The sequence below is a fragment of the Pezoporus flaviventris genome, unplaced genomic scaffold (assembly GCF_033815535.1).
Source record: "Pezoporus flaviventris isolate CSIRO_AGI_PZ_B2104156 unplaced genomic scaffold, CSIRO_AGI_Pfla_v1 ptg000064l, whole genome shotgun sequence".
Classification (NCBI taxonomy): domain Eukaryota; kingdom Metazoa; phylum Chordata; class Aves; order Psittaciformes; family Psittacidae; genus Pezoporus; species Pezoporus flaviventris.
This window is the reverse complement of record NW_026892612.1, coordinates 501,736-520,601: the sequence shown is the minus strand read 5'-3', so window position 1 is coordinate 520,601 and position 18,866 is coordinate 501,736. Positions and strand designations below refer to the sequence as shown.

The 18,866-nt window shown below is 42.7% G+C and overlaps 1 protein-coding gene across 4 annotated transcripts in view; it reads right to left on the bottom strand.

Moving 5' to 3' along the window:
* The window catches only part of MAMDC2 (MAM domain containing 2), a 58,438-nt gene extending 42,414 nt beyond the window's left edge, over positions 1–16,024 (bottom strand). The window contains exons 1-2 of one of the 4 annotated variants that reach the window (XM_061470776.1): positions 15,507–16,024; positions 15,278–15,391 (exon numbers count right to left, since the gene is read on the bottom strand). In XM_061470776.1, the coding sequence (XP_061326760.1) occupies positions 15,278–15,391; positions 15,507–15,537 (145 nt within the window). In that variant the 5' untranslated portion in view covers positions 15,538–16,024. The remainder of the gene's footprint in view (positions 1–15,277; positions 15,392–15,506) is intronic. The other 3 variants (XM_061470777.1, XM_061470778.1, XM_061470775.1) reach the window with 3 other exon arrangements.
* Between the last annotated feature and the right edge of the window lie 2,842 nt (positions 16,025–18,866).

The following is an 18,866-nucleotide window of genomic DNA, read 5'->3' as shown; positions in this document are numbered from 1 at the left end:
GCAACCCTCTGGAGAGGAACATGGCTCTGCTTCCCTGCTGTTCTCAGACTCATGAGCCAAGCTGTTTCAGGAGAATATACACTGAGTCCAGGAGGGGAAGCATACAACAAATGTCACACCTGCTTTCTTCCTCTACATCTCTGTGCCACATGAAGACCAGTCAGGAGAAAATTAAACCCACAGAGCCTTACCGAAAACTGATCTAACTGAATGGCTCAACCTCTGGTTAGCTACTTAATGGGAGAATAAACCTGTAGTTACTTTTGCGTCTCCTTCCATAAGTAATTTAGTATTATGCAAAGACTTAACTTCTGCATCAGCTACAAAAGTGGAAAACAAACGGTATCAACTGGAAACTTTGTTTAATCATGGCCCAAGGAATTGCCAGCGGATCACTGGAAAGAAACTCAAAGCACAAGCTACCTTTTATATTAAGCAAACCCTGTGGCTGCCACCAGATAATGCAAAATAACTATACAGCAAAGAAGCCCGCAGACAGGCAAATCAGTGACAGGCAGACGGCTGGCAGCTGCCAAAACCCGCTGCACCTTTGTGTAGACCTCTTGGCATTTAACATTTGCTCTTTGGCATGGAGGAAATGTGTCACAAGAAGCATCAAGTAACTTCATTTAGACAGGAAAGGAGTCCTCTGTTGCAGGATGTGAGGCAGACATTGCCATTCCCTATTGAGTAATTTTCATGGTTAAAACTGATGAAGACATTCCCCACCAAGCACTCACCTACAGAACACAGTGTGCAGTCTTGCTATAGCTGGTGTGACCAGCACAATGCATAAATAGAGTGTCTTCTGTCAGGCTCATTGCGTTCTTTACCCCTCTGCTGAATCTCCAGGACATCCAAAATCCCTAACATCAACATTTCCTTCTGGGAACATTTTATATCCTTTCCTTTCAGGGAAAAAGTGTACATAGACATTTGACAGGACAATGAAATTGTTTAGCAAGTCTTTCTCATTGAAAAGCGACTGTGAGCCACTTTTTAAAGATACTTGCCCTTCTTGTGGGACTTCCTGGTTGTATCAAAACAAACGAGTTAAACCAAACTAGTCATACTTTGAGAGTGGCTGGTTAACATCATTTACTTCTTCTGCAGCAGCAATGATGAAGGAGATTCCCATTGTAGCATCACAGCATGAATTTTCAAATAAAATCACACCTCACCTTTTAGAATGCCCTTCCACAACAGCTCAGAGTTAAGTGCTAGAATTTAGCCTCAGGGAGACCTTTTAATAAACATTAACTGTAAAGGAGAAGCATACTTTCTACTCCAGGAGAGCTGAAACTTTACTTTTAGTTTGCCTACATGGTCATACTGTGTATTAGTACAATGTTGCCATAGAATCACAACATACGGAAAACTGGGCAACAGATCATGCGAACAGACGTAATCATAATACTGTAGTGTGTAAACAAACAGAAAGAAAATTCCACTGCAACCAAATTACATATACTACAAATATACTACGACAGGTCTGTACTCATCAAATAGACCTGTTGCAGTAATTTCTGTGCCACTATGAAAGAAACTTGGTAGCATAGCTGAACATAAAAATGAGGTTCAATAAATTTCAAGGCCTGCACAAGATGAGTCAGGTATTAATTATTACATTAAAAAATAGCAGTCATTTGTTAACCTCAGGAAATTCTCAGATACCGGGAACAATCTTTGATGCAGAGAAACATGGATTTAATAGGTGGACTACTTGATGTATAAAAAAATGGCTGGATGGCCACATCCAAAGAGTTATAATCGAAAGCTCAATGTCCTAATGGAAACCAGTAGAGTGGCATCCCTCAAGGGTCCATACTGGGATCAATACTGGTTAATATCTTCATCAGTGACATAGACAGAGGGACTGAGTGCATTTTCAGCAAGTCTGCGGATGACACCAAGCTGAGTGGTGGCATTAATTTGCTTGAGGGAAAGGAAGCCATCTAGACGGACCTTGGCACACTCAGGGACTGCTCCCGTGTGAACCTCATTAAGTTCAACAAGGCCAAGTGTGAGGTCCTGCACCCAAGCTGGCGCAATCCCCAGTATCAATGCAGAATGGGGGGTTGCTGGATGTTTGGATCAAGAGCAGCCCTGCAAAGAAGGACTTGGGAAGGTACTGGTGGAGGAAAAGTCACACATGAGCCCACAGTGTGCATTCGCACCCCAGAAAGCCCAGAAAGCTGAAGTTCCCAGAACATGGAAGACGTAGACCTGTTGGAGTGGGTCCAGAGGAGCGCCTCAAAGATGATCAGAGGGCTGGAGCACCTCTCCCATGAAGACAGACTGAGAGAGTTGGGCTTGTTCAGCCTGAAGAAGAGAAGGTCCCAGAGCAATGTTACTGCAGCTTTTCAATACATAAAAGGATTTATCCTCCCTCACAGGTTATTGCTCTTTGGTTATGGGTGCTTGCAGACATGTTGCTGACACAAGGCCGTTACTATCAGCTACAGGTGATGGGCAGCAGAAACAGCTGGGATAGAGGCCTTGGGATTTAATAATTTTTATAATTCTTGTGGCTTTCTGGGAAAATCTTAAGATTTGTTGTTTGACAATTCACCTTCATAAAATGCTGGAAAAGCTAAGTTGGTTAAAAAGCAGAGCCATAACTTCAGGTTAAGTACAAAAATTCCATGGTGCATATCAATTCCTTCTTGACCTGGACTCCTTCAGCACCCCTCTCTCAAGAGATTCACTGTGATCTGTCTAATGCCTTCATGACTTGAGACAATCTCTGTCACTCTAGACTCACCCATGCCCATGCAGCTCTGTAGCTCAATGGGTAATAGGAGTAATAATGGAAACCCTGCAGCAGATTTCCTGTGCACATCCTGCAGCCTCCTCAGCAACATGTCAGAAGAGTAACCATCGAAATGTACAGACCCACTGTGCAGGTACACTGCAAACATCTCCCTCCAAAAGATCTTAGAGGTTGCCTTCTTCTAACAGGTCAGAGCAATGCGTTACTATGAAGACCCTTCAGACTGTCACCCTTCCCTCTCAGGGTGTTTACTGCAGTATGATACCTGTCATACACACTGAATAAACTAGAAATTAGAAACCAAACTGAAAAAGGCCTCAAAGAGGGAGGTTCAGCCAGTGCAGATGTCCAGCAGGCAACAATTTAATTTTCCAGCAAGTTTCAAAATGAAGTTTGTTGGTTTTTTTTTTTCCTCTCTTTCTACAGAATCATTTGAACATTTTCAAACCATGGACTTATTCTGAAACTTCTACTGCTCAGGGTTTCGCCTGGAGCTCTTCCTCTCTTCTCACTTTCTCTCTTCAGTAGCAAACAGAGATACCTCAACTGACAAGTGGGTGCCACATGCAATCTTGCAGTAAGTAGCTAGGTCATTTCTTTTAAAAATAGTGGACTAACTTGCAGGTTGAGTAAAGGCATAGCAGTGAAGTCCCTTCCTAAGTGCAGAATTAACAAAAACCACAGAACGGCATATCAAAAAGAAACAGCACAAAAGCTAAGTGACAATGGAAAGGCTAGCTAACAGAAAAAGATCTAGATGACCCAGCACAGGAAAAGATTGGAGTCTTCTGCTAGTAAGGCATGACTGATCATGTAACTCTGTTTTTGGCCGGAACACCCACCAGCTGTAAAGTCTCCAAATTCATGAGTGCTTTTTTACATAAGAACAAATACAGATTACAGTTCTTTGGTTTCTACCTACATGTGGTGATCAAACTACACATACCACTCATCTTATTTCCATATGTGACAACTTCACTGTGCAAAGGTCTCTCATTTTTTTCAAACAAACTACAGTTAATGCCCTAATAACTCTCCAGTTTGACACTTTCTGTTTAAAATAGACACTGGAAGAGGCTATATTTAGAGAGCAATCTGGTGTTGGTATAAGTCTTCTCATGTTTCCACTTAAGCTTGGCCAGGAAAGAAATCCCTCTGCAAAAGGCCTTGCAAGAATTAAACTGCAAAGCAACGGCTATATAGGAACTAGTAAAAAATCATGTGTTTGAACTCCTCCTGCTTGTAATAACTAAACTTCAACTAATCTTATACAAAGCAACATCTTAGATTAGCATTGACTAACTGTATGTATACATATTTGAAATTCTGCAGCTCACACTGCTTGAAATGCTGTAAGCAACAGCTTAAAATTAAGCATTCATAAAGCTACATGTAAGTTTTCTAGGATATACATGAAGCTGTTTACTACTGGTTTGCTGTCAGTACTTTGAAGCTGAATCTGTAACTGCAGATGTAGATGCTAAGCAAACCAGTATACTGACACAGACTTTGTCCTGCATACTGACAGATTTTATCATTATTTGTGCCCTGGACCTTATCATATCTCCAAGGCATATATCCAAGGGACAAAAAAATAAGTCAGATAAATCTGGTTTTCTTAAACATATTTGTTTTTGCCATATTGGGCACACTTTAAAAATCTGGGTACCAGGATGCTTGTATTTACAGTTTTCATTACATTTCTAGCACTTAAGGTAGCCTCTACTTCATTTTACAAGAACTTAGGAATTTAAACTAGCACAAATTAGTTTACATTCAGGAAAACCATAACCATTTACCTCCTGATTACTGGGAAGGCTCCAAATTTGTTTGCAGCCATGGGAGTATACTGCTTAAGTAACGGCTCAAAGCATGAGCAGTACTAAAAGCTCATTTTTTTGCTGCCTGTATTGAGTCAATTTTCTACTGAACGCTTAAGGAAGGCACCAAACTGTAGGGCTCTGTAATGTAAAATTACTCACTGTATAGGCAAGATATAAAAACAATGGCATTATCCCAGCTCTGCTACAGATTCTCACTGTTGCTCTGTCATAACCATACATGACAAAATTGGCTATCACCTTACACTTGGGTACTCAGATATGATTTTCATGGGATAAAAAAGGTCTCAGTAATATTGTGAAGCATAGCATGATACACAGAAATGTGTCTTCAAGTATCTTGTCTTGCAGTTCCAGCCCCTACTTAGAGCTTATAAATTTTTGTGACTGCTTGCCACAAGAGTTTACACCTTTAAAGTAAAGAATACACTTCTCTGGCACCTGGCACATGGGGAAGGAGAGAAGAAGGGATCTGCAAAAAGCTGACAACCGTAATAAATACTGATAATGAACTGTAGGTCATCTTGGGGACATATGGCTTGGGAGAATTAAGGCCTTTATTTCCCAAACAGATGCAAAGCAGACAGTGTAGACATCTACGTCTGTTTCATCACTTGCCTGAACCTATTCTGATGAGCTGAGAGCAACTCAAGAGTCTACACTCTGCCTCCCTGCTGACTCCACTAAACAGTAATGCCAATTACTGTCAACTCTGTCGTATGGCCTTAAATGAACCCAAGTCACTTTGGCTAAACAGCCAAAGTGAGATGGTACTTTCAGTCAAGGATGTTCATTTGCAGAATGGTCTGCCAAGAGTGATTAGATGGAGCAGAACTGCCTTGCTAAAGCCTCTTCAGGATAACAACTATGTGTAAAACAGCACACACCAAAGACAGTAAGTCTTCAAACGTGAATTACTAAAAAAAAGTAGGAAATGATGAACAGACCCCTTTGCAAAATGCATTAGAGTGCGCTGCACCTTAACTTACCTGTTTCCTATGAAACCTTGCAGCCGTGAGCATTAGAAAACTTTAGCTATATGATAATGAAGCCCCAAAAATACCACTAAGGAACAAGTTCTTCATATCCCATTAACAACAATTCAGAGATCCTTCACCTAACAGGACCTACAACAAACTATCATGTCTTCTCTTGAATGAGTGTGCAGAGATTTCAATATATAAATACACATAAATGGATTCAGACATACACATACATGTCAATATTCTCTTTAATTCTTACATTACAAAGTACCGGAAATTCTTATGTTCTCCATTGTGGGTGGAGGTCTGTCTGAAAGGCCACCGCAGTGGGGCTTTTGTTAGCTTTCAGTTAAAAAATTATGAAGTTACCACAGAATCACAGACTGGTTGAGGTTGAAAGGGAACTCTGGAGGTCATCTGGTTCAAGAGACACCTAGAGCAGAGACACCTAGAGCCAGTTGCCCAGGACCATGTCCAAATGGCTTTTGAGTATCTCCAAGGATGGAAACTGCACTATCTTCCAGCCACCCTCACAGTGAATAAGTGTTTCCTGATGTTCAGAGGGAGCCTCCTATATTTCAGTCCATGCCTGTTGCCTCCAGTTTTGTTATGGGGCACCACTGAAAAGAGCCTGGCTGTGTCCTCTTTGAACCTTCAAAGAATCTTCAAGAACCTTCAGGTATTTATATTTATTTATACAAAATCACCCTTGAGCCTTCTTTTCTCCAAGCTGAACAGTCCCAGCTCTATGACTTTCCTCATAGGAGAGATCCTCCAGTTTCTTCACCACCTTCATGACCCTTCATTGAGCTCTCTCCAGTACGTCTGTACCTTTCTAATCCTGTAGAGGCCAGAACTGGACACAATATTCCAGACAGGATTTCTGCAGTCCTGAACAGTTGGGAAGGATCACCTCACTTGACCTGCTGGCAACACTCCTCCTAATGAGGCCCAGGACATCATTAGTTGCCTTTGCCACAAGGGCACATTTCTGGCCCACATTCAACTTTGTATCCACCTGGACCTGCAGGTCCTTTTCTGCCAAGCTGCTTTCTGACTAGGCAGCCCCCAGCATATGTTCTGTCACAGGGTTGCTCCTCCCCAGGTGCACTTCTCCTTGTTGAATTTCATGAGGTTTCCGACAGCCCATTCCTCCAGCCTGTTGAGGTACCACTGGAAGCAAGCATGTCCCTCCATTCACCAATCACTCCTCTCAGTTTTGTGTCATCATCACATTTCCCAACGGTATACTCTACCCTATCATCCAGACCATTAATAAGGATGTTGAACATGATAGAACCCAGTATTGACCCCTAGAATAAACCAGTAGTGACTGGCCTCCAATCAGGCATCTATCCAGTAATCACCACCCTCTGGGCTGGGCCCAAACATTCAACCAGTTTTCAGTCTTCATCAGCTTCTCTATGAGGTTCTTACACATATAAAAAGTCAAACAAAAAAAATAAACAAACCAGAACTTCCAGGTATGTGAAATGTAAATAGGTGCAAAAAGTATTGAAAAAGTTTCAAGTTAGGACTGGAAGCCCTCTTCCCTTCTTCTTCAGCTTCTTCTCATTGCTTACAACGCTACAGCCTCAGCAGCTGTTTCCAGTTACTTCTCTAGGAAGAAAAGCATAGGCTTCCTATTTCTAAACTGATCTTGGCTAAGGTGCCTTTATACAACAAAGAGACAAATTATTTTTTTTCCTTTGAAAACATTTTTGAAGTATGCTTTTCAGCATTTCTACTGAAATCTGGAGAATTACTTCCTTTGATGAGTTTAGTCAGTCAACAAACCATAGCATTGACTAACACTATTGCACACGGTGGCAGCAGATAAAAAATCTCAGAAGCTAATATAATGGGAAAACTACAGAACAAGAGGGAACACACACAACTAGTTCCAACTGGTTTTAGCTATTTTTTTTTCAATAAGCTTTCAAAGATTTCCACTTGATAGCACCCTATATAATCAGACTATTAGTGTATTTTCAGGCTGATAGTATTACAACTCTGAACAGTCTGTACCATATACAAGGTCTTTTTTATTAGTAGAAATGTTTCTTAAATGTTTGTGGTCACCCTTCAGCACAAGTACAAGCTTACCTTTCCTCACTACAGATCCTGACCCACATTAGAAATTGACCAAAATTTATACTGAAAATTGACAGTGCTGAAAATAACTATGTAGTGTAACACATGACCCCCACAGTGATCACAAAGAACTGCCCGTTACCAGTTTTACTGATACAAAAACTTACTCCATGCAGGCACCCTGAAATTCCTAAAAAGAAACTTTAGGTCAATTCATTGAAATTTTTATTTTTTTAAGAAAATTGAAAACATTTCTAGCTGTTTTCAGCAAGTGATTTTGCATGTTTGTACTTGTTTTCATCAAATTTCAACAATACTTGCAAGGTCAGTATCCATCCTGCTTATAACAGAAGCTGAAAACACACTATTCAACTTTCTATTAATGGAGAAGATAACCATACAAATCTAGACTGATTTCCTAATCCTGGGCCCTATCCATCTCCATCAGAGCCAGCTGTAACAGCTGTGATCTCAGCCAGGAAGCTGTATCTCACCCTCCAGCATCTGTCTGAGACGTGCTCACATACCTACAGCCTTTCAAGGAAACTGAGGGTATAGCCACCTTGCACACATGTGCAAGCTGCAGTGGTGTGACTGCAGTCTATCTGGGTAGGCTGTGCTACCAGCATGCGCTGTTGCATTACGAATTAAAGCTAGCCCAGGTTGTGTCTAAATGAGCTGAAGGTTCATACTGAGTAGCTGCTACACAGGTGCACAGATGTTTTTCCTGTAAACATGCAGCATTTTGAAACATGAAGCTGCAGGTCAGTTTTTACTAAGTGTGGTTTACAGTGCTGTGTCAGTGGCAGAGAATTGTACAAGTTGCTCCACCCTACTCATGAGTTAGAAACCTTGTTATGTGGAGGGAATCAGTTTTTACCTGGGGTTACATACAAATTGTTTGTTTGACTGAGGTTTTTTGGCCTCCATCACAACTTCCAAAAACTGTTTTGCTATCCTACAGGTTGGGTTTTTTTTTCCCCAGATTCTAACGGTAAATTACTTATTTTCAGTTGTTTTCATGCAAAACAAAGCTCAGCCTGTTGTTGGGAGTTGCAGGTATATTCAGTAATCGCTAATTTTATGTTTATCCTTCCTCATGGCCAGCCACCACAGCTCAGCATAAAATGCACTAAAATGGCTTGTTGACTCTCTAAGCACTGAATCATTAACATCTGTATGTGAAAATACACTTCAGAAAACATTACTATGCTGTGGAAGAGAGGAATGCTTTGAAACTCATCTCTCATGCAGTGACTCACTGATAACAATTTAGGGTTAGTTTGTTCTCCTACTGCAAATGGAAAGCCAAGACATATTGAAAGTGTCACGCACAGGCAGGTGCTGCTGAAGCCCTCCATGAACATAAAGAGCTCTCAGCCATCTTTTTTTGCACAAGACACGCCTCTGACAATGATCAGAAAGTATGCTAATACCTGTAATTTGGGCATAGTTCCATAAAAACACTGTTGTCCAGAAGCCTATGATAGAAGATAATACCTGGGCAAGCAAAATGTCTGGTTTCCTGCTGGTGTCAGCAAGACAATGGATAGGCTGTGGCAAGGCCTGTTAAGCTGCTGGTGACAAGCTGAACAAGAAAATAGCAAGAAGAAATGAGTTGCTAAAACAAGAGTAGTGGCTGAGTAGTCAAAGCGGAGTGTACAGGAGAAATGTCACTAAAGAGGTGAAGGAGAAATAAAAGCACAAGGGTCTAAGTGTACCAGAAGTATGTGAGAGTCAGCTCTTTTTTTCCTCCTTGGGAGTGACTAGGAAGAAGAGTTGTCACTCTAACTGCAATTATTTTGGCCAGGAAGACAAACATTTTAAGTATAACTCAAAGCAAAACAGACTGTGTTCCAGTTCTAACAGCTTCTCCACTCTATCACATGGCATTTAGAGCAGAGATACCCAGGTTACAGGTCTGGAAGACCCAAACCAATAAATTCCCGTAGCAGGGTGGATTTATTAGCTGAAAACCTTGCCAGCAAGCAAGCATTGTGGAATGCCAGCTTGGTTCGGTTCCAGCTAGGTACAAGCTGGTGCAAGTCTCCCTCAATTACCCTCTACTTTGCTCCCTATTACAGTTATCACATGTGAACATGTGAGACCACTCGTCTAATCTTAGGGTTGTACAAAGCCAGCAGTGTTACACCTTTTTAATATTTTCAAGTTGCTTCCTTGCCTATGTACAGGAAAGTACTGCAGAGAGCTGGAAAAAAACATGAGACTACAGACGTCCCAGTCTATCTGTTGGTAATTGAGCACAATGCAGAACACATCAGATATAAATCGTGCTTGCTGTGCAACAAAAGCTAGCGTCACCAGTGGTTACCTGTTTCATTAACTTTGCATATTACAACTGAATGATGTTGCATTCCAAACAAGAGCGATTAAGTCAAAGGAGGTCAGTTTTAAGTCATATAGCACAGCTGTAAATACAAGCTATTTAAATGCTATGCAGGGAGTGTTTAGATTTGAGATTCCTTATGCTGCTGCTCTCATGCCTGACTTATCTGATGCCCTGGGATGGCTGTCCTTGCCTCTTGACATTATTTTCCATCTTAAAGTGTAGCTGAAGTGTAGGTATATGATAAGTATGTCCCGAAGGACAAGTTTGGTTTCCTGACGCTGTTGTTAGTGATGTTGCTTGCTTACTCGCTTACCATAAACTGTTCCCTGGTGGACGCCCATTTTGAGTGTATCACAGAAACAGACTTGGACTAATGCAGCAAAAAGTAGACATGTTTAAGGGAGAAGAAAATCAGGCTATTTTTATATATATATCACAATTTACTACATCACTCTTCTGAATGAAACCTATCTCTTTTTAAAGGGTATTCTCCTTTGGAATACTGCAGAAAGAGAAAACATTATTAAACAACTCTGAAATGCACTCAATTAAAATATATCCATTTGAAGTAATACACACTCCCAAAATTTTAGAAGGAAAGGAACAGACACAAAACTATACATTTAGAGCTCTCTATGATCATATGAGAACCAGATGCACACGGCAGTATCCACTACCAGTTACAGCTTTAGCAGTTGAGTGCCACATAGCTCATTATAGAATGTCAATATCAAAAGTCACTCAAGAACACCCCACAGAAGAGTCAAGGTGATAAGGAGACAACTGTACAAAATCTGTTGCTCCTACTACTAAAATAGCCCCAAGTCCAGGGCAACTGGCAATGGATGGGAACATTTAACTATGATCACTTGTGTTTTGAAGCACATTGCTAGTATGAAAAAACTACCTTCCTTATGGCTTGCAGTGGTTGTAGACAAATTTATTACCTTATGTTTAAATCCAGGCAAGCAGATGCAGCACAGCAAAATCTATTAATGCAAGTTCAAGCTGAAAGCCCAAATGCACATTATTTGTAGTTCTGTAAAACTGGTTTTGTTAAAATGAGGGAAGATTGAGAACAAAACATGCCCATAGATACAGGAACACCAAATGCTGTACAGATATTCTTGGCAAAAAACATTGTCCAGAGTCACAGAAAAGACATGCCATAGGTATTGTGTCTAATGAAACTTGTCTGTATAATGCTAGGAGCTGGATGTTCTCACATTCAGGTTATAGCTGGGTCTGTGCTGGAGGGGGCTGGGAGGAAAGCAAAAAATGCCAAAATCCAACCCTGCAGAATGGCTGCAGCAGGTATAAGGCTGTGTTTCCTACTGACACTTCAAGTGAGTCTACATGGCTTCACTTTTTACTCTGCTCAGGATTTCTTCCTATTAGGTACAGCATCTTCATTTATTTTACGCTTACAAAGCACATGTGTTCTCTGAAATAAATGTACAATTTGCTTAAACAAAGTCTCAAGAGTATTTGATGAAATACTATCATACAAAGTTTGACAGTAAGTGTTAGAATGAAGCAGGTCTTCCCCTTGCAATACATACACTACTTACACAGAAGTAAATTCCTGTGGAAACCACCTGCTATGCACCTGCAAAACTTTATGCTCCAATGCAACTGGACATGAACTCATGCGAAATATACCTGTAGGTGTTAGTGGTAAGCAGCATGGTATTCGAGCTTCTCAGCTATCTCTAAATAACACAGTAATGATGGATATAGAACTGGTTTCTGAATTTCTCATCTATTAGTTGGGTCCAAGCAGTCTGATCTTTGTCTTACATTCTGTATCTGGATTTGTAAAAATAAATCATCTGTTCAGAGGTGTAATGAATGCAAGAATATTTATGGGAGCATGGCTACACCTCTGAAGTTAAAATGGACCACTGACACCTTGGTTTATGTGTACAAGCAAATCACTTCAAGCTTGCAGATTGCATCACTGGTCCACTGATCACACACAAATTTATCTGTTGCTCATCAGATTTGAGAACCAGGATTACGTGATGATGCCCTTTTCCTGAGCAACAACATTACTGTGTTTCTTGTGTAGCTGGTATCCTACAATCACCCACTTCATGAAGCACATCATGTTTGCATGGGATTTCCCAAATTACACCAAAAGAGAACTGGCACATTAGGAAACATGCTGCCTCCAGCATGATGTTATATTTACCCAACCTGGGCAGTGACCTCAGCTGGGTGTGCGCTTCTCAGCCATAGGTAAGCTTGCAAGAAATATATATCCTCAGCTGTTTCTATATTTTACATTTTTCTTTGCACAGTGATTGTCTGCTAAAAATCTTTATAATTCTAAAATACAAGCACTGAGTTAGAAAATGACTGACTCAAAAAGCTGACAGTTAAAAGAGCACCTTGATGTTAACACTTGAAGGTCCTATTCCTGAATTCAGAGCCATGTAAGAGCTTGAGGCTTACAGAGGGTTTGAGCGAAGCAGAATTTTATGGCAGCACAGGTCCACTAGGTAGGTATCACAGTAAAAGGCCTGAGTTATTTCTTGTGTAGCTATTATCCTACAAACACCCACTTCATTAGGGCCTGATCTGCCAGTCTTGAATGAAGCAGTAAAGAGTGAAATAGCTATCCATTTTAGCACTGACTATTTTGATTTTATTTTCCTTTTGCACTTGATTCAAATGGGCCTTAAAATGCAGCCAACTATAGGTATAAAAACTTTAGCTAAAAAAAAAAAAAATCAATCAAATAAACCAATAATTCCAAAAGTAAATGCCAGAAACCCCTCTTATCCCAGAAATACCAGCATAACTAAGAGAAGCCAGAGACATTTAAAAAAACAGTTGAACCTTAGAAACCTACTCATTTAAGTGTGAATGCATAGCTGTAAACAAAAGCAGAATTTAACTTCACACTTCCTTTCTGTTTCTGTCCCTTCAGAAGATATTGGCTTCTTTGGCAACTGGGCAAAAAACTTTCAAGTATGGAGTGGAAATTTCTGGGCAGGATTTTAGTTATATTTACATCATCATGATAGTTTGGCACAAGACCACACTATGGAGAGATTTGAAAGAGGAAAGAACTTGCACTGCAAGTCAGATAATCTCTATAAGAGATTTGCTGTATATAACTCTATATTACAAGTAGTATCTTAAAACTATAAAACAATTCTGAAGCCACACAAGAAGTGCAACAATTCATAGCTAAGCTGCCACTCCCATCCTCAACTTCCTCTGTTGCCACAGTACATTACCACATGTACATACACTGACCTGCAAATACCAGGGCTCAGTGCTGCCAAATGGAGGACTGTTTTACAAGATAAAAGAGTAAAAGAGCATCGAAGGAAGACTAGTTTTGCACAGCTGCTACATAGACTTGGATTAACTATTTTCAACTAGATTTTGTGATGATTCCATGAATATATTTTTGAAGAGGCTAATCCCTTGTGTGCCAAATGTTTGCACAGAACAACTTACTATTATTAAATTAGACTGAAGAAAAAAGGTTCATAATGGAAATGCAGACAGAACTATGCCTATTAAGAGAGCTGTTATACCACATATGCTCCCAGAGTATAACAGTTCAGTTGTATATCTCTGAAAAACAAGACGACAGAAGCTATCTAGCCACTGGTATGCTTATGCTCACATAGAAAAGTCAAACAACAACTGAAATAGGGCTCTGTGAGCCACATAAAGGTAGACCAGCTAGTGCTGATCCAAATCTCTGGTCAAATTTCCCTGATTCTTGAAACACAGCAGCATGGATATGCACAACATGAGGCACATCCATTTCTGCAGGTACTCCTCTCAGCATCTCACAGTCCCTTGGAGCTGAATCAATACTACTACCACCCGGCTCCCTGTTAATCACAAGGAGGACGCATGGTTTCCCAGATAGGTGGCTTAAGAGGGCATGATGTTAACAGGCCCATCTATGAAAACTGAGATTTCTAAATCTACTAAATTTTACTAGATTTACAAGAGTACACCTTCAAAAAATACAGGAAAATCTATGTATACTTAAATAACAAAAACTCAGAGAAAAAGCAATTATTTTACTCATTACATCCTCACAGCCTCTTCTAATTCAGTGTTCTGAGTCATTCTCAAACCCTAATGATTAACCTAAGAATAAACAATTAAGGTGAATTACTTTGGTACAAATCTGGATACAAATTAGAAACAAAAGAATTTAAAAAAGCTTCATTACCAATTGAGTAACAAGTGGAATGACAAAACTGGACCAGTCAGTTTTGAACAGGGAACCAATGAGGGGGAATAAGGGGAGTCCATCTCTTTGTATCTGTACTCACCTCTTCATTATTCTTGCCACCTGCTCTAGAGTTTAAAAACTTTGAAAACACATAGTTCCTTTTACTGTGTGAGCACAGCTTTCTTTGTATGAATGACATTGTCACCAACACACTGTAAGCAAGACTGTTTGGTGTTTTTTTTAGCCAAGTTATAATCATGTTGTATTTATTTTTGTTCAGTCTTTGGTTTGCTCCCATTGATTCTGTCAAACCAAGAGCCTACATGAAGAACTTACCAAGTGAGAGTTACAGTTGCATGGAAGCTCTGTACAGTGACTGGGTTTTGTTCTCTCTTTCAACAGTCTTTGTAAAGTCTAAGAAAAATTACTGAGACACTAATGCTTATCTTTTTCCTATTGAACTATAGCTACCATAAAATAGACAAAGTGTCTTAACTGAACATGTTGTAAAGATACTCTTCACAAAGATTGTCTCCTGCTCTGAGAATGCAGCCGCTTGTTCTGTAGAACTCAAAGTATGTTTAGAAAAACAATAATGCAGCTTCATAGGAATTTGACAGGAAGAGTGTAAGTTACCTACAGCCCATTTGATGAGACACCTTTTCCCAGCATTAAAGAAATAGGAAGGAGGTTTTGGAGGCATTCTGCAGAAGCCTGAGTAGAGACTTGTTCTGGGCCGTGGACAGACGGATGCAGATACGGACAGTCGCCTACCCGCAGCAACGGCAGATCAGTCGTCAGGGCACTGTCACCCAGATAAAGGAAACTGCAGACGGGACGGATCAGACGGCCTCAGTTTCCCTGGGATAGCTGAGCAGCCCGGCACCGTGCTCCAGCAGTGCAAACCGGGGAGACTGCACCGACCGGGGGGCGACACTAGCGCCCGGGAGAGGGAGCTGCGCGAGTGAGGTGGTCTGTACGCCTCAGGGGGGATGTGCGCCCGGGGATCGGCAGCGCTCTTACCTTCCCCATGCAGCGCCCAGGGCAGATGCGCGTAGTCCCACTCGTAGCCGCAGGCACTGTCCTCGAAGTTGCACGACCCGGGAGAGAGCAACGCCGCCCCGGCGAGCTTCAGAGCTGCAACGACAAAGCGAGTCCCGGTCACAGCCCTGCCGCCCTAGGGACCGCGGGTCGGCAGCCCTCGCCGAGCCCGGAGCAGGGCCCACCCCGTGCCCCAAGCCGCCGTTTTTACCGTGCGCGGCGAGGAGGAAGAGCCGCAGCATCTTCCGCGCTGGGGGAGCCGGGGCTGGCGCGGTGTGGCGGGCGGGCACGGCGGCCACGAGCGCGGGGCGCGGCCGCGCCTAACCGGGGCAGGCGGCGGCAGCGATAGCGGGTATGAGCGCGGCCCCTCGGCACCCCGTAGGGGCGCAGGGAGCCGAGCCGCTGCCGCGGGAGGGGAGGGCAGAGGCGGGGAGGACCCGCGGGCACCCCTGGTGGGCCGCTCCTCCCACCCCCGGCGCGGAGCAGGGTCGGGTCGGCTGGAGCTGGAGCGCCATCGAGGATAGGAGACCGCCGCCTCCCCGGGCAACCTGCTTGCAGTGCATCACCCCACACAGCAACTTGCTGTCTTAGGTGTCAGTAGGCTTTCCTGTGTTTCAGCTTGTGCCCACGGCCTGGCTGCCACCGCTGGGCGCCACTAAGAAAGCCTGGTGCCTTCTGATGTAATCCACTGCCAGGTGTTTGCACACACCTCAGTAAGAGGCCCACTCGTGCCCACCTGCAGAAGACAAGTGGCTTCACTTTGCACTCACAGTTTTTAAAATCCTGAGTAACTTTGATGTAACTACTTCACACATATTACCCTTTCTGAATCCCCTAGGGCTTTTCCCCTTAAATGGACTTAGATACTGCTTCTAGTCAGCTCTGCTAATGGCCCTGGTAATACCTTGCATGATCACTCCAGCCCTTGCCTAGTTCAGGTTTTGCCCATAAAGATTTTTGGCCAACAGTCTTTGTTATGTTTTGGAGGGAAGATAATCCATGTACATAATCTGCCTCTTTAATACATGACTCCCAAATGTGTTTGGTTCAGAAGACATTAGTTTTGTACCTAGAAGAATAGACTCTGTATTCTTATGGGGAAGACATGCTTACTAGCTTTGGGAAACAACAGTGAAAGGTTTATGGAAAGTCTTGTAACCTGCATAAAGTTATTAACTACGTTTCCCCTCTCTCCACCCTTCTCCTACCCAAGACTTCCTTGTGCATAAACAGCAGATCCTTACTTTCAGCCAATCCATTCTAGGATGGTTAGAATAGCACTTACCTTAGAGAAGCCCACCGGCAATTTAAGGTTTGCTTTGCAATTCCTTCAGTTTTCCCCCAGACATACTAATACTGAGATTCCTCATTCATGGGTTTCCAGAGCAACAGTCTCAGGTTTCTTGCTCTGAGAGTAGTTTACACAATATTGGCTGCACAGTTCACCTTCCAAAAATTCCTTGTCCCCTTTTCCACAGGGGCTACTATACTGGCGGTGCCCTGAACTCTGCTCTGTCATTTGCCTGCACTCTTTACAAAATTTACAACTGTTTGTTTAGCTTTTGTTTCAGAGCCAAAATCATAGAATCATAGGACAGTTTGAGTTGGAAGGCACCTTAAAGATCATCCAGTTCCAACCCCCCTGCCATGGGCAGGGACACCTTCTACTAGGCCAGGTTGCTCAAAGTCCTGTCCAACCTGGCCTTGAACGCTGCCAAGGATGGGGCAGCCACAACTTCTCAGAGCAATCTGCTCCAGTGACTCAGCACCCTCGTAGTGAAAACTTCTTCTTAATATCTGATATCAGTCTCCCCTCTGTCTGCTTAAATCCATTCCTCTTTGTCCTGTCACTACATGCCCTTGTAAAATGCCTCACCCCAGATTCCTTGTAGGCCCCCTTTAGGTACTGGAAGCTGCTCCAAGGTATCCCCTGAGTCTTCTTTTCTCCAGGCTGAGCAAGCCCAGCTCTCTCAGCCTGTCTCCGTAACAGAGGTACTCCAACCCTCTGAGCATCTTCACGGCCTCCTCTGGATTTGCTTGAGGAGGTCCATGACCCTCTTGTGTTGGGGGCCCCAGAGCTTAACACAGTACTGCAGGTGGGGTCTTATGAGAGCAGAGTAGAGGGGCAGGATCACCTCCTTCAACCTGCTGGTCACACTCCTTTTGATGCAGCCCAGGATACGCTTGGTTTCTGGGCTGCGTGTGCACACTGCTGGGCCATGTTCAGTTTCTCATTGACCAACACCCCCGAGTCCTTCTCCTCAGGGCTGCTGAGAATCTCTTCTCTGCCCAGCCTATAGCTGTGCTTGTTCTTGCCCTGAACCAGGTGTAGGACCTTGCACTTATCATGGTTAAACTTCATGAGGCTGGCATCAGCCCACCTCACAAGCATGTCAAGGTCCCTCTGGATGGCATTCCTTCCCTCCAGTGTATCAACCGAACCACACACCTTGGTGTCATCAGCAAACTTGCTTAGGGCGCACTCAATCCCACTGTCCAAGTCACTGACAAAGATTTTGAACAGTGCCAGTCCCAGTACTGATGCCTGAGGAACACCACTTATCACTGATCTTCAGTTGGACATTGAGCTATTGACTGCAACCCTGTGAGTGTGACCTTCCAGCCAATTCCTTATCCACCGAATGGTCCATCCATCAAACCCATGCCTCTGCAATTTAGAAACAAGGATGACTTGCAGGATAACGTCAAATGCTTTCTAAACCTTTGGTTATACTCCTCTGGCATTCCAGCTGGATGAAAACAGCGTGTAAGCAAACCTTAGCACCCGCAATAAAATCAGGAAGTTGTTATATTTTCCACTGAATCACTTCCCACATGCAGCCTGTGGAACTGGTGCATCCAGAAACAGTTTCTGAATGTCAACAAACATACCCTCTGCTTTCCCAAAGGACAAAAGCCATGCCTCTCTGGATATGTCAGACAAAGAAATTAAGTGGCAAAAACATCTGTCACTGGCTCCTGCCAGAATGTTTCTTCTCAGCTAGTGGCAAAACTTCACCCCCTAAAAACTCATTCAGTTTATATGGGTCTTTAATGAAACCGGTGGTCTTGACCAGCACAAGCAGTCTCATTTTGGTTTTTGTTTTCTTCAGCTTGACCTGTGGTTTCCAGAACAAGGAGCCTGCCAGCCCCTCTTTGAGTTTCTGCTCCGAAGAAAGTAGAGGAGTATCAGCACCCAAGAAGAGAGGGCTCCCTCAGCTCTGCTCTGAACTCTGTCAGAAGATGCATTATCACCTTGACAAAGCTCTCAAAATCTTCCCCTACTGCGTGGATGCCCCTTTCCCTCTCCTCCAAGGAATGGGCTGCCCTGATGAGATCCAGGACTTGGCTCATTTTTAACGCAGTGTATACTCTTCTTATGTATGACAGACTCCTTGACTAGTTTCCTGTAGAGTGTTCTGCATCAGACTCCAGTTACTAGCTGAGCTCTTCTCATGGATTTGACTAAGCCCAAAATGCAAAACTGACCCTTTAGCCACAGGTTTTTAACTTACTTTACATTCTGTGTTTAGAAACATAGGATTCCCATAATTCATTCTTTTATGGTATG